At 33.0% G+C, this 17,180-nt stretch overlaps 1 protein-coding gene across 2 annotated transcripts in view; it reads left to right on the top strand.

The window, feature by feature from the left end:
* Positions 1-16,384, top strand: part of LOC106469269 (methenyltetrahydrofolate synthase domain-containing protein-like) — a 45,634-nt gene extending 29,250 nt beyond the window's left edge. For both annotated transcript variants that reach the window (XM_013929755.2, XM_022397739.1), the window contains 2 exons: positions 2,847-2,937; positions 15,679-16,384. In XM_013929755.2, the coding sequence (XP_013785209.1) occupies positions 2,847-2,937; positions 15,679-16,025 (438 nt within the window). In that variant the 3' untranslated portion in view covers positions 16,026-16,384. The remainder of the gene's footprint in view (positions 1-2,846; positions 2,938-15,678) is intronic.
* Positions 16,385-17,180: the final 796 nt, after the last annotated feature.

Below are 17,180 nucleotides of genomic sequence, written 5' to 3'. Positions count from 1 at the left end.
AGGGCCTAAAAAAAGTTCGCGACTCTACATGTTTCGACATTACAACGTCTTCCTCGGAAAACATGTAGGGTCGCCAACTTTTTGAAGGCCATAGATAGGCCTAAATAAAATTGTGTACCAGTTTAACGTTGAATATTATTTATGATTTTAACACTGTATATGTTTCTACGTAGTGTTTGAAATTAGAGCCGTTAGCTGGGGTAGGGTGCAATTGGTTCAACAAGATCCTCTAGAACATGAGTAGCCAACCTTTTTTGTGCCACGGGCCAGATTTTGATTACCGGAGTCGACCCGGGCCGCATTCAACTTTAAAATACAGTGCTGGTAAAAAAGTAGCCACCCTGACATCCTGAGCTTAGTATTTTTCAATGCTCTGATACAGCTCTCATTTGGCTGTGGTCACAAAGAATCTTATATCAATAGATAGAAAACTTTCTTGGCTTTTATATGATGTACTTTACTTTTGATATTGCACCATTAGGTGTTCTCTAGAGACCAAAAACAAAAATTCCATAATTTTTTGTCAATCGAGTTTCTTTGGTGGAAAAGACGTTTGGATAATAATTTTTACATCAGTGAATAGAGAATGAAGGGACCTTTCATTTGACACTTCGATCAGCAAAATCAGTCCACATTCGATCAAGGAATCTTATGTTCACCCAATTCTGTCAGATTATCGAGATAGAATCATTTACGACTAGCTTGTTGCTCTCAGTTTGAATTTTAATCGTTACTCCAGTCAGACCGCTGTTGCTAAGGTCATCGAGATGACAATGAAAGGATGGCTCAAATTGCCTCAGCCGAAGCCCGATGGAATGAAAGAGTGAGTTATCGCCTCCTCGCTACTCGCGCGAACACAACAAGTGAAATTATCAAATGATGACGCACAAATCCCTCGAGCAAATTAAAAATAATGAAAAGGCCGCAGGGCTGTCTAAGTATCATGCATGGGCCGTAATACGGTGAATTTTATAAATCTTAGGCGGGCCGCAGAAAAAGACATCGCGGGCCGCATGTGGGCTGGGGTTTGGCCACCCCTGTTTTAAAACCTCCTAAATGAATATCAAACGTTTTTTGTTTTTTTAAATATATATATATTATGTATATAGTAAAGCGGACTTAAAACGCTAGAAATCAGGTTTCGATACCCATGGTGGGCAGAGCACAGATAGCCCATTGTGTAGCTCTGTGCTTAACTACAAACAAACGCAAACGATTCTCTACCCTAACTCCATATGGACTCGGTTGATTTCACCAACATTATAACCACCACAAGAAAATATGAAATGAATTTAAGTTACTCTTTTTTTTAATTCTATAATCTGTAAACATTATAACAGACAATTACAAAATATTTAATTTTACATCCTCAGCTAATATATTTTTCATTTAGTTGTTTTTTTATTTACAGTTGAACTTTGACTTTCTCAAACTAGGTTGATACTTATTTATTATGCTTGACAACTTTGTGTAAAGCATGGATCGAGTTACCAGCACACTCATATTGAATTACATAAATGCTCTCACTTGGTGTGTGCTGTCATTGATCACAAGGAATTTAGTACTTACTTCTGAAGTCTTGTTGTCCTCGAGTTTTTGCACTCGTGCAAGCCAAGTCAGTGTTAAAATATAACCCTAATTCAACATAATGGTCTTAGAAATTATTATTTTTAATTCAGTTTACCAATTTAGGATATGAAATATTTCCAAGCATATAAAATAGAATGTCTTAAAACATATATATACAATTTATCTGATAGAAATGGCTTAAAATAATTTCTGTACCTGATCAAGCAGAGCTCCAACGGTGGCATGCAAGTAGGGGTAACAGTAAATGTAGAAATAAGCAGTTCTAACTGAAGAAGTGTCTTGCAATACAGAAAGTGAAGCTAGATTATTTATTTTTGTATATCTTTTTAAAGAAATTAAAACTTGTTTAATTTTAAAATTTGAACAACAAACTATATTTTAATGCCAAGTTATTGATATACATCGATAGTAAAGTAGTTTAATTAAATTTTGAATGTAACTGTGAAAGATCGTGACATGTGCACTTTGAATTACCTGTAGTGATAGGGTTAAACATGCTTAAAATAGCAATCCATATCGGGACTAGAGCTGGGTAATCAGTTACCTATGAGCATTGATTACATTGTTTCATGCTACATAAACTAATTGATTAATCAAAATTATGATTAAGTAGGTTGTTATGAAAACTAATCAGCTAGTCAAAATTAATGTTTTTGATTATTCCAATCAACTGTGATTGATGTTTTAGTGTAAATTATTAGGGCTATCTTCAGAATGGTTTGATTTACACATTTTGGTGAAGAAAAAAATTAACAAATAGATAATGTATGTTTTTAGACTTGTAAACATTCAAAGGCCACCTTACCCCCAAATGACTTCATATTTCAAACGTATTTGTGAAAAATGCTTTACTATATCTAATTTTTCAAAGTTTGTACAATTGCATTCTAAAATCAAACCATAAAGTGGAGTATTTTTTAAATACTTGTAGAACCAAACAACAGTAGGCTACTATGGGTTAAATAAGTTATGATTCTCAAACTGATTTTAAGTTTTAGGCTGTTTTTTCATTTTTAAACTTTTATGATTCCTCTGATTATAGGTGTTATGAATTTTTTTTTCCCTGTCATTTTGTTTATTAAATGTCAAATTACAGTTTATAAAAAAAAGTAAGTAGTTAGAAAAAATAGAAATGCTTGCACAAGTTACCAGAAAATAACTTTAAAAAAGTTTTCATTGTATTCTCCTGATAAAACACAAAACTTAATTTTGTAATTTGGAAATTTAATATGTTTGTATTATATCTACACAAACAGGGTGTTAAACAGCACAGTACTCCAGTATCATTAGACACCAAACTGAAAGTAGACTTGATTGTTATTGGTTCTGTAGCTGTTTCAAGAGCAGGTAAGTTGTCATTTCTGTTTTTGTAATATGATAACATGCAGTTGGTTTGCTTCTGTTATGAATTCTATATTATATTCCTCAGAAATCTGTACATCTTCTTTATCTGAATTATCACTAACTTGATCACATTCAGAGTCCTCATCAGCAAATAATTCCTGCAAAAAGTCTTCAGCACAATGACAGCTTATTTAATGGGTAGCACCATCTTGGAAGTCCCAGAAACAATCCAAAAATTCAAGTCATATTTTTGGTTCTGTAATATCTATACAAAGTATGAAACTACCATAATGAATGAGATAAAATGGAGGCTAACTAAATTATTTTCCAAAACACATTTTATAAGTTCACATTTCTATTGGTAGATGGCGAAGCATGTACAGTACTTTAGTGTGGGTAAGAAACTGAAGATTTTGGTTGTTAGCCACTGGGACCATTTACAGAAATACATAGATAGCAGTGGAACTGTAAAGTGAGTCTAAGAGAAAGTTTGATAACTATAGGAGTTTTTTTTTTTTATTTTGATAGTTTTAGTTTAGTTTAGAGGATGGGACAGACTAGTTGGACCAATAGATCTCTTGTTGTCCCAAAATATTATGCTATGATTTTTTGATAAGTCTTTACTCTGTTGGGTTTGTTTTTCTAAGGCTTCTAATTTTTTTATTTTTGCTCTTGCATGACAATTTTCAAAAATTCTAGTGTTTGATTTTGTTGATCAATCTTATTTATTTTATTTGTCATTGTTTTTGCTTGGTAATTCACCTTTTGAGTAAACTCCTTTATTTGCTGATTTTTTTATTGGTGCCTGTTGATCTATCCATTCATTAGCCTACTGCCTTTGCTCATTTATCTTTACAGTTTATTTACCTATCTTTTCACAAACCTGCTGCATTTGTTGATTTGTAATTAGTACCTGTTGATCAAGCTTTTCATCTAGCTTTATGTTAAATTCATTCATTTGCTGGTTGACTGTTATGCTACCACTGTTGATTTATCACTATAGGCTGTTGGCTTATTTGCAGCATTAATTGATTCAACTATGCAAGCATATCTTCATTTTCAACTTGTGCAACTTTCATTGCTCTAGTCTGCATGCTTGGTGCATGCTCATTGGGCTACTTCAAATAGTCTCTCCTTTTTTAAACTTGAAAAAGGCAAGTTGAAAGATCCCACTCTTGGCACCAAATTCTTATGCTGGTCCAATTAGAATAACAATGAACAGTCTATGTATTGATTTGAATAACTGGTTTATTAGCCAGTAGTACAAAATATTTCACTTTCCTAAACAGTACTCGAATCTGGCCTAACTGTTTAGTTTTAAGGCTACACAATCAAGTTATTTCTCTGATACTGGTCTCTTGATTGACTCGCTGAAAAGACTATGAGACTCCCATAAACTTCACTTACTGTACTATGTATCTAACTCTTAATCAAAACTGAAAATGTGGACATTACATTTCATCAAATAATACTAATTCATACAGTTTATATCAGATGTTTTACCAAACAACACTGAATGCATACAGTGCCTTCTCTCCAAAATCAAAACAGATAATTGTAATACAGAATTTTTCTACAAACAATAATATAATTCATATAATTAGATAAAAACATAAAACATTCAAAACTGAAAATGTGGACATTACATTTCATCAAATAATACTAATTCATACAGTTTATATCAGATGTTTTACCAAACAACACTGAATGCATACAGTGCCCTCTCTATAAAATCAAAACAGATAATTGTAACAAAATTTTTCTACAAACAATAATATAATTCATATAATCAGATGAAAACATAAAACATCATTTTAATTGTTCACTATAATACTTCTTACACTTCCTCCGTAATAGAAACCAGTTCATTATCAGGCAGGCAGTAGCACTGCCTATGTAGGGATGGCTCAGATTGGTATTTTAAATATCTCCTTAACAGGTCATCAGAACTTTACAATACTATACAGTGTTTCCTTATATAACAATATCTATGTAATGACTGAGTCACAAGTTCTAAGAATGTTTGTAAATATCATAACAAAAAGTTTGAATTTCTTGTTCTTTCCTCTGCCCTTTTTTATTACATAACTCAAAAAACCAAAACAATGGTGTCAACCAATTTCACTGAGGTGATGTAATTTGAAATGGAGTATCTGCTTTTATAAGTATTATTAATAACTGTTAGTAATTTTTAAAAAAATTCTAATTTAAATGATGTTATCATTACCCCTTGAAGTTAGTTTTCTTATAGAAATTTGGTGTTCCTTTAAAAAGCTTAATAATAGATAAAAAATAAATATTACAGTTGGAACCTCATTGTATTTAGAATGTGGTGTATAACCACGTTTTAAATACAACCCTCCTATGCCTGTTGAAACACTGCATTAAAAAACAAGCAAACAAGAAAAACTTTTTGAAAATGCAAGTAAATGTAGGGATGGCTAATATCAATCCTTCAAAACCAATGCAAACCAGATAGTAGGAATGGCATTTGCATCATCCCTACATAATAGCTATTATGTAGGGATGATGCAAATGCCATCTCTACTATCGCGTTTGCATTGTTTTTGAAAAATTAATAAAAGCTTATTCATTGTGTTTTATATTTTTATATGTACTCTTCATGACCAGCTGAAATAGATCAATATGTGTGAGTATAAAATGTATCTTTGTATTTTGTTTCTTTTTGGTTTCAAAATATGAGCATATTCAGGGGCTTTTTCTCATGATTTTCATAACACTGACATGTTCTCTGTTAAAAACATTTTTGTGATATCCCCACAAAACACCAATAGGTCAGTTTCAGTTTGAATGCCAATTCATTCATTATAAACCTCACGCAACTATAATAAAGTAAAAGATTATCAAACTTAAACTCAGTGATAGATGTTTGCAAACAGATGCAAAAAATAATCTTAAACATGATTTTGCCACATACTTTGAATATATTTTTAGGATGGTATCAAATTGATTCTGAAGTCAGCATGTTTTAGGCTGTACTTAAAACTGATGACATTCTCTTTTGTATTTCTAAATATATTTTATTGAGTGATTCATTGAAATGATATCTCACATCTTAAGAGGATTTCATATCTATACTTGTATTGTCAAACATCTAATACAAGCAAAGTAAAGTTAATGAACCCTAACAAATATGCATTGTACTTTCTTTACTTTTGTGCCATACTCCAAGTTGTGAATAAAATTATGACTAACTCCCTGTCGTGTTCAAAGTTCGTTTTGCCCCCCAATAGTTCATTGATATGTCTGAAGGCTTATAACACAAAACTTTATGTTTCAATACCTATGGTGGGCAGAACATAGATAGGCCATTATGTAGCTTTGATCTCAACAACAAACAAATAAATCAAAGTGCATTTTTATTGCTACGACTATACAGTGTAAACAATTGCCAAAGTTGACCATTTCTTGGTTCCTCAAGGAAGTTCTCTCCCTTCTCCCATCACACTAATATAAAGGATTCTGTTTTGAAGTGATCTTACTTCCATTGCTTACCATCATTCTTCAAAGATCAAAGACAGCTGAGTGTCTAAACTGGTTAAAAATGCCATGTTCACCAAAGAAATGCAGAGGATTTCCATCTATGAAGAAAAAAGATTAAATGTAGTCCTCATCTCAGTATCAGAAAGAAAGAAAAACAAATGCTGTCAATGATAAGGTAAGCTATATTTTGAATTTTACAAAATGTATGGAAAGAAATGAAAAATAAACTTTTTCATTTTCTTTTTGAAGTGGTATTCGATAATTCATTCTGGCTTGGTGCTTGAGTTGCAAATTTACAAATATCAACAAAAACTTTCATATGTTTATTGCCAACGACATTTTGTACACTATATGTATATATAATGTGTATACTTGTGTGATTTGAACATGAAAAGTTTCCAGTCTTCATCCTTTAATACTCAAGAATTTACTAAGTTTCCATAGCTAGTAGTTGATTGAGAGCCAAAATCTTCAGCAGATCCTAATTTACAAAAGCTGGAAGACAGAAGGATTTTTGGATGTTAGGCACTTTATTCAAGAAATAACTAGCTTGGATGAATATAAGTATGTACATAATAAAGATTGTTTTTTAGTACTTTTGACATGTTGTATGTATGTATTGTTAGGTTACATTCCATAGCAGTGAAAAAAGATTAAGTTTGAGAAAAGTGAACAACGTATATATATATATATATATATATATATATAGAGGTGACTAGCGAGTGCAAGTTAAGTAGAGAAAAGTCAAGTGAGAGATAATTAGACAGATCTAGACTGAGTAATTGTTAGTTTACCCATAACAGGAAATATTTAAAGTGAGTTTCACAGTTTAACTGAGGTTAGGAGAATAATTTGTCAAAGGATGTTCTAAAGTAATTGAGTCCAACTGTGTGTGTGACGAAAAGGAGACAATTATTTAAAGTTCAGGATACAACTGTGGTAAACCATGAGGTAACATCAGTGAATTATTCACTGATACTATTGTGATAAGAGTAGAGAAAAATAATTTGTCTTGTCAATTGGATTCTAAAGTAATTGAATAAGCCTGTGTGGATTATTGACAAGAAAAGAGAATTATTTAGAGTTTTAGATAAAACTATGATTTCCCATAGTGTAAAGAATTTTGTACATACATTTGACTTGTTTTGAATATATACTATTTTATAATGTGGATTGTGTGCTGTCCATTTATTGTCCAAATATATTGCCAACAAGTCACAGACACCTACTGTAGAAGAATCTAAGCTCACACATATACATAAAACCTTGACACACAACTGTGATTGAAAAGGTACATAATATAGCTGAGTAGCATTTCAATAGAAAACAATGGTAATTTCCACAAAAAAGTATGCTTCATATGTCATTTTAAGGTCAGGGCTACTTGAAAATATGGTCAGGGCTTGTAATTTCTTAAAGAACTGGTGTGACGAGTCTACTGATATAAAAAATTAATATCGAACCCTGTAATTTGACCACTAAAAAAGGAATATAGTTTACCAAGTATGATTAAATTGTTGATGAAGTGGTATTCAACATTTTTTGTTTGTTTACAAATAAAATGTGCTACAAGGAAGTATTAATTTTCAAGCTTCTTTTTTTAACTAAACCTACCTCTCTTTTTCTTTTTTTTTTTTTCCAGAAAAAGTTGTCCATTCAGATGGTCTACCTACTAGTTTAAGATAACTAGATGCAAACAAAAAGAAAGTTTTTTTCTTAATCTATTTTACTTGTCTTCCAGAAATGTAAGAGCTTTGTCTTTGAAGAAACATGGATATTGGAGATTTGTTTTGATAAGAGTGAACACACATTGACAAAAAATACCATAAAGGAAAAGTATCACTACTGCAGAGTTTTAGTGCCAAAATATGACTAGATGAGTGAAGTTTTGCAGACAAAACATTTTCCCACAATGTAGTTGTATCTCTTATCAATCAAGCTTGTGGTTTGGGATTGCCTGATATGTCATATCTCGATGAAAACATATGAGTAGTCTTCAGCATAGAGGAACAACTTATAATTGAAGTTTTACATAATCTCAAGTTGATTTATCCAAAGAACAGGGACTCTGAGAGGAAAAAAAGCATTTTAGCTACAGTTGCACAAACAAATCCAATTCTTCACAGGTGTTTTGATTTTAAATCTTTCTGGCCTCTTTAAGGTCTTAAAGACAATACCATGAGAAAACCCACTTTCACGGCTGAGGTGCCAAAAATAATGGCCCGGCTGTGCCCAGTGAAAGCTGAAAGGAATAAAAACACATGTTTAGTACACATTAGGTAAAACTGAACATCTTAAGATCAGCTAGGCAGGTGAGAGGTTGATGGTAAAGCTGGTAAAGTGTGGTAGTAGTCTTATTTGGCAATGTATTGATAGGAGCACAGGATCAGGAAATTTTGTTTAAACTCAGCATCAGTCATATGTTCATGGGGTGATTGGAATTGTCTGGAAGAAGAGCAAAGGAATATGTGAAAGTCATCAAAGGGCTGTTCTTCTGTCTGAGTTCTCCTGGCTTTCTTGGAGATGCATATCTGGGTTTCTCAGTTTCACGTTTGAATGGGGTCAGTGGCTGTTGGAGCATGATTTAGTGATATTTGAGTCTGTGTGGATTGAGTTTTCAATGTGTTCTTTTTGGTAGGTGGGGTCAGGGTGAATTTTTCTATGGGTTCAGCTTCCTTCTCAGCTTGTGTAGTCTGCATGGACATATCTCTGAAGATTACTTTCTGTTGTGGATGCTTCTTGGCAGGTGTGGCTTGAAAGATGGTAGCGGGTGTTTTCAGGGTTGCCTTTAGTGATTTACTGATTCATGTTGTATGAGCTAGAGGTTTGGCTGGAAAGACTGTAGAGGTTGAGGGCATCGTCTTGGTTTTCTGCTCTAAAATAGAAAAGTAAAAATGCCATGAGTGAATATATGTTCTGCTTTAGATTTAGAAGCTGTTACTATCTTGACATAGTGGGTCAGTTGGCCAGTGGTTCTAGAGTTGATATGATGTACTGCGTGAATGGAGTAGCCAGGTGTATTTCATAGTACTGAGTGAATACCTTCAGGTGAAATTGACTGGTCAATGCTCCTAAGAAAAACAGAGAAAAGTTATGAACTAGATCTGGGAGGATTACAGATAACTGGAGGAGTTGAGTTCAATGGGGAACATAGATAAGTTAGGTTAGATGTGAGGGGTTGAATAAAAATTCTGCACTCTTGTAAGAGTCTTGTCTTTGTAGGGTTAGTGGCACCGTTAAGCTTGTGTTTTCTCAGGAAGACAGTTATCCAGTTGACGGAGAAGTCCTTGGGTATACAGTTGATGATAATGGGTGAAACCATTGATGTGGACTAAGTGGGTTGTCTTCCTGCGGGAAGGCTACCCACTTGATCATCGAGCATAGAAAAAGACATCTTCAAGGCTCTGGCTGAGTAAGGAATCATCAGTTGCACATACTGTAAGATGTTAGATATTTATTGCTTACATTACATGATTAATTAATTTAAGCTTTATTTTAGAAGTAAAATTAAAACAGCATAGGTATTATTGCCATTGAAGCAAATAGAAAATTCCACAAGATTGGGGTTTTATTGTAAGCCTGAGTAGGTTGTGTATGAAGACAATAAAATTATAGTCAATAAGACTTGAGAAAGCACACAAAGAGTGTGTTTGTGTGTGTATTAATCAGTTACCAAGAATGTCAAAAGGAAAAATAAAGAGTCTTACACATGTGACATGTAGATTATGCCAAAAATAAATGTTATTCCACCTAAGATGTTAAAAGGAAATCTTACCAATAAAGATGTTACCTTGTTAACAAAAATAATAGGAAATGGGCTTATTAACCACTACAAGAAATAAAATTCAAGCCATGAAAAGAAGAAAAAAAGTCCATATGTTATTGCCGTAGACCATGATTGATTACTGCCAAGGAACTGCACCAGAAGATGTGAAAAAATACTTCTTGAATTTCCCTTGAATAAGGCATGTCAAGATGTGTTGTTGAGAAGTCTCATGTTCAGACTTTCATTTGAACTTCTTTCAACACCTTCTAGGTGAAAATAAGGCTTAATAGACTGCTAGAAAAATTATGCAAGACACATGTTGTTCACACAGCTTTTTCAACATTTTCTGGTCGTAGCTGCAATCTCTTTTGGTATATATGCCAACTTGCCAGTAGTATACTGAACATGTTTTTAACTACTCATCTTGCATGGGACAGTTCATAATTAAAGATCCATTCTTTCAGAAAGTTTTATATTTATGTATCTTTATATGGTTTCATTACTAATTATGACATGGGAAATAATATCTTCTGACCCTGGTAGTGGTATATCAATGGTATTTGATGTCTTCATTTCAAGTGCCTTCCCAAGCACAGAGTCACAGAATATCTTACCAAAACTATTCTTTTCATATCGTCTAATGTCAACTACTATAAAGCAATATCTAGCATCAAATAAGGTGAATAATATGACCGAGAATATGCTTTTGTGATTGAAATACTGTGATACAGAGCTAAGCATCACTTGAATTGTGACATGTTTGCAATATATGGCACCAACACAGTTAAGGAACTGTTACAAATTGCTGAAGCTGTAAGCAATAGCTTTCTGTTTTTCTTGTGTGGGTACAGGCATCACCTTCATAGACATTTCATTCCATATGGCATCATATGTCTTCTGAACAATATTTTTTGACTTTTCCCTTTATATAACTGAAGCCTATAATTAGAAATGAATTGCCTGTTGAAAGATACCTCAAATCAAAGAATATTTTGAAATAGTGACAAGTCTGTATTAACTTCAATTTTTCTTCCTTTGTGTATTAATGTATGTATTCATCTGATTTATTAAACAAAAACAACAAATCTGGTCTTCAGTGTTTATTTTTTGCAGTGGATTTGTGTAAGAAAATATAGAAAAACATAAGGGATGACTGAATGATATTTCTTAGATCTTAAATAACAAAGTGAACAAGGTGCAAATAAAATTATGAAAGCAACATACACACCACTTTGCAAAAAAAAGTTTTTCTGTCTATATTGTAGGCAAGGAAGTAAGTGTATCTTAAATACTATTTATTGACTTCACTGAAGGAAATTATTATTAGCAGTAGTAGTAGGTTTTATTTTCCAGCACAACCACAGATCTAATGGGCCCACAAGATGATGGAGATACTCCAAGCATGAACAGTGAAGAAGATTATGTAGAAATAAATGTGGCAGTGCCAACATCCCTAGGTACACCATCCCAGATTACAACATCAACATTGTCCAGCTGTGAATCAATGGATCCTTCTCCTCTTGCTCCAACAAGCAACCAGACACAAAACCAAAATGGAAGACCATGAAGTGTCTTGGTGTATCTTGCTGAGCAAATTAAATTACAAAATTAAGTATGAAAGTAAAGGAAAGAGAAAAGAGATGGGCAGAAGGGCATATTGATGAAGTTTATAAAAAATCACTTTAACATCTTCCACAATCTTTGCAATGCCAAGTGAAGGTTAGTACACCAAACTGTGAGTTGGAATATCTCTGCATCTTGCAGTCCAGTTGGAATACAGCTTATCCCACTACACTAATTCAGCAGCTACCAGTGTTTCATCAACATATCCCACAAAATCAGTCAAAAAAAAGAGGTTACTCAAAATCTTCCATCTACATTAGACTACTATCAAGAAATAAGTGATGATTGATTTCCAGTACATATTGATGCACATCTAGTTTAATTATGATTGCTTCTAACCTACAAACCCTACATAAAAAATGCATATCTTCATTATTAGCTTCCTTAAAAGTACATGCCAGTCCCGAGTTTACAAATAAAACCCACTCGTTACACCTAACAAATTATGAAATCTTAACTATTACACTAGTCTTAACCTTTGTATTTCTACTTGTAGCCTGCAAATAAATATTCAATACCAAATACCAGTAGCATATTGTTAACACTGTTACTGTTAAGCCTAACGTTTAAGAACCAATTATATTATTTTTTTTAATCACTACTTTGTCTTCACACTAAAGTTATAAAGTTTATCTTTAATTATACACAACTTAATAATTTATTAGAACAATATATGTAATGTTGTTAATAAAATGTATTTAGCCTGATTTATATTATAATTACCTATATCTATAAGCTGAATTTTAACTAATGGGTCTAAGTTCGAGTAAACAAGTTAATTCTTAAAACACCAAGAGACAATAAACTAGTTTTTAGATTGTATTTCTATAATAAAACAATGAATTTATCCTGTTTTTGTGATTTACCAGTAAGTTGAAGTATACCTAAGCCTAAAGTACTATTACACGTACTAAGCCTATTTTAACTTTGTAGTAATTTACACCACTAAACTCTAACTTAAAATTTTGATTGTCTTACTTTTAATTACCAATCTTACTATATCTAGTTATTATTATTGTGTTATTTAACTCAAATTACTATAAATTATAATAATAACAACATTAAATAACTCAAAAATCTGTAAGAGCTTAACTTATCAATGTCCTCCCTCTTCAGTTGTGCACTTTCTAATGCTACGTCTGGTGTCTACTTCCCTGTAATGAATTGTTGTTTACAAATTATATATAATGTTAAATACATAGCCTAATTTAAATAACTTAGATAAATATGCTGTGTTTGTGATAGTAGTGATTTATAATGTCATAAACTCTTACTTGTTGTTTTTTTAATCTCTCCATTTGAAGATTATAAGTTTATGGTCACTTATTAAAGAAAACTAGGTGTTCATCATTTAGCTACATTAAATAATATTCAGTAGGTCTACATTCTTAACCATTTATAAATTTAAGTTGCTAGTTTGTTTTTTTCTCCACTAGAAGATTTGGGGCTGTTACTAGCAAACATTATTTTCTGAAAAATTAAACTTGTTATATTTGTTTCATTTATTAAATTTTAATGAATATGTATATATGCTATTTAAATGTATAAATGTTGTGTGATATGTTTTCTTTCCAAATGTTTTTGAATATCAAAACACAATTACATGTAACTGTTTCACATAAGTTAAAAGATACTCAATTACTAGTAATCATTAAAATCAGAATGCCTACTGGAAAAGTTGCTGTTATTGTATTTTTGAATTAATTGTTCCATACAGGAGGTTTCTCACTAAACAATATAAAAAAGTGTTTTATTATTAAAAATGATGGTAAAAATGCTGAAAGCTGGTAAAGCACTAGAAGCTAATAGCTCTAACAGTTGTGTTAATCACTGACATTAAGAATAACGGGAAATATCCTCAGCAATTTACATGATTTATATTCTGTTATTACTTCCAATAAGCATTTACTTGGGCATAGTATTTTTAACCATTCTGCTGGCAAAATTGCACTGCATTGGCCAAATGTTGAGAGTCTAGCTACTTGTAAAATGAGTTGAAGCTGTGAGCTCACTATTCCCATTTCCTGATACTTAGCATGGGAATGCCATACATCTGAAATTGGAATCACAAAACTAGAATGACACCAATAAATTAAACAATTTTGTCAGTCATGATTATAGTGATCTTCTGTACTCAGAATCTTGTAATATAAATGACTGAAATGCATATATCACAGATACATTGATAAGACTGTAATGTTCATAGGATTCACAAAAAGTAAACATCATTCAAGAATTGCTTGTTGAAGTGGACCACAGCAAATGGCTTCACATTTTTATTTTCCAAACCGTTTGCATGCATTTTTGTCACCAACGGGGTCTACATCTCAATCCCGAGCTCTGTCTTGGGGACGTTGTTCATCCTGTGGTCCCTGAGGCAAAGTTCTTGGGACTTATCTTTGATCATAAGCTTACTTTCATTCCACACATCAAGAATCTATGTGTCAAGTGTACGAGGGAACTAGACATCCTCCGTGTCCTCTCTTTCATCTCTTTGGTAGCAGATTGATGTTCTATGCTCAAGATCTATTGATCCCTGGTTCGATCCAAACTGGACTATGGGTCTATGGTTCTGCCAGGACCTCGCCCTTGAAGATGCTGGTCCCCATTCACCATCTGGGGCTTCAGCTCTGTTTGGGGGCTTCTTCGGTCCAGAGTTTTTACACCGAGTCCCATGAACCTCCTCTTCACCTCCATCATTTGCAACTTTCTCTACAGTATGCTGTTAAGCTATGATCCTTACCACAGCATCCCACCTGGGATTGTCTTTCTTCCTCGGTGGACCATGCTCTTTCAGAACAGATGGTCCACAGTTCCTCCTTTTGGCCTTCGTATCCAGGCACAACTGGGTGAATTGGGTCTGGCATTAGATGACGCTGCTGTCCCCAGTGATCAGTCCATTCCACCATGGCTTATTACCATCCCCAACTGTGACTTTTCCTTGAGTCATCCGAGGAAGGCAGATACTCCCAATTGGAGGTAGTATTCTCATTGCTGAACATCTTTCAAACTATCCTTCTATTTCCATTTACATGGATTGTTCGAAATCAGGTGACTCTGTAGGCTCAGCCATGATTTGATGTAGCTCGGTAGTTGCTCACAGAATTTTCTCTAGAGTTTCTGTGTTCATTTTCGATTTGTATGCCTTTTTTCTTGCCCTTGATCATGTACTATTTACATTGATTCTCTTAGCTCTCTACTGGTCCTGGAATCACGTCCGTACCTGTCCCACATATGGACTACGGTCCTATATTCAAGGCGCGGCTTTGTGACAGTTGGTATTCAACTTGGGGTGAACAACATTATAACAAGCTTTACCTTTTGTTGCTTCCATGAGGATCGGAAGGAGGAAGTTGTCGTGGCAAGGCGACACATTGGTCACAGTTTTTTAACTCATCGTTTTTTTTTATCTGGTATTGACCCACCAATGTGTGGCCTTTGTGATACTCAAGTTACAATAGCCTATATTTTACTATTGTGCCATTGTTACAACCATGTGTGGTGGCACCATTTTAGACATATATTTTCTACGAGTTTACCCCTGATGTTGGACAATGTCATTGCGATGGTGACACTGTCCAACTTGGTTGTTTTTTTAATTTTTAAAGAATAATTGGCCTTTTTAATGTTTTTTAAATCTTTTATCCAACTTTTGGACTTTTTTGTTTTATCTCAGTTTATTTTTACATCTTACAAAAATTTTGCTCCCACTGTTTTTACCAGTTGTTTGGTGCAGATAACCTAGTTGTTTTGTGCCAAAAAATGGCAACCATAATTCAAGTCATCTAAGTGTTGATCAGTGTATATTTTTTTACAATAAAAATATTTGGTATTGTCTTTGATTTTCACAGGTCATCGCATTGGTAAAGGAGAAGGGTATGCAGATCTGGAATATGCCATGATGTCAACCATTGGAGCTGTTGATCAAGATGTCATAGTTGTGACAACAGTACATGACTGTCAAGTATTTGATGAACTTCCACAGCAGCTTTTTGGAGATCATGACGTTACTGTAGATGTTATTGTTACTCCAACCCAAATCATTCGGTGTGAACCAAGGCTTTCAAAACCAACTAAAGTGAATTGGGCTTTGTTGTCAAAGGAAAAGCTAAGTGAAATACCAGTTCTAAAAACTCTTCGAGGGAAAGAACAGAAAGATGGAAAAGATGTAGCTTTAAAGCATGCTGAAAAAGACTGAGATCTTAATTTTGTGTCATTGTTTACAAGTACAGGTTTTATTCAATATAGTGATAACTACACTATTTCAGAAGCTGCTGTCATGTTCATTATACTTAAACTAATCCAATAATACATAACTTAGTTTTTCAACATGGTGAGTGTTACAAGCTAAGTAGGTTAATGTGAAATAATGGCTCAGAGTTTTATAAGACTTAAAAAATAAGTGTTAAAAAATAACAATATTCAGTTTATTAACACACTGTAGTTTGTTTTGTCAAATGCATTTTATGTAAACTTCTGTACCTGCTTAAAATCAATATATTGTTTTGTAGATTTGATGTATACTGCTATAAAAATAAATAAAAAATATTGTATGGTAAAAAATTATCATCATTATTTTTGTTTTTTCCTGAAAGTATGTATGATAATGATTAAATCTTTATGAAAATAAACAGAATATGTTTATTTGCTGCTAGACAGCTTTAACAAAATAGTCCATTGTGGTAGTTAAAAAATTATTGCTTAAAGATTTTACTTGTAACATACGTATTCGTCAAAATTTAACCCACACACTGTGGCTGGGACGTATATTTCCCAGAGCACTAGGAAATATACATCCAAGCCACAGTGGGTGGGTTAAAAGATTGTGACAAATATATATGTTACAAAGAAAATATTTAATGGGTTAAGGCTTGCATGGACATTAGAACTGTAATACACTGATAAAAAAAAACAGAAAGTATTTTATTTATGCCTAATATTTTTCTATGACAACAAATTTGGCATAATTAAGTTATTTCCAACCCATTTGATTCATTTGTTTCACCCTTTTTGAAAAATAGTTATTTGCTACTTTAAAATGTCTACTTTCAGTTTCTGCAACGCATTTTATCAAAACACCCCTATGTACCCCTCAGAAATGGTATTGACAATTATAATTCTGAATTTAAAATTAAAAGTTTTCCATAACAACTACCCTACCAGTAGAATTCATGCAATTTGCAAACTCTTTGGTGGTAGTTTTCTCAATTTTTGTGATACAAACTCATTGAATAATAAAGTGGCTAGTATTGAAAGACTACAATAATGCTGAAACTATTTATTAACTTCCCTCTGGTGAAGCTAACAAAGTTTCAAGTGAACAGTGTTCAACTCCATTTGATACTTCTCTGAT

This window comes from Limulus polyphemus, unplaced genomic scaffold, assembly GCF_000517525.1.
Source record: "Limulus polyphemus unplaced genomic scaffold, Limulus_polyphemus-2.1.2 Scaffold3386, whole genome shotgun sequence".
NCBI classification, from domain to species: domain Eukaryota; kingdom Metazoa; phylum Arthropoda; class Merostomata; order Xiphosura; family Limulidae; genus Limulus; species Limulus polyphemus.
This window is presented reverse-complemented; position numbering and strand designations above follow the sequence as displayed.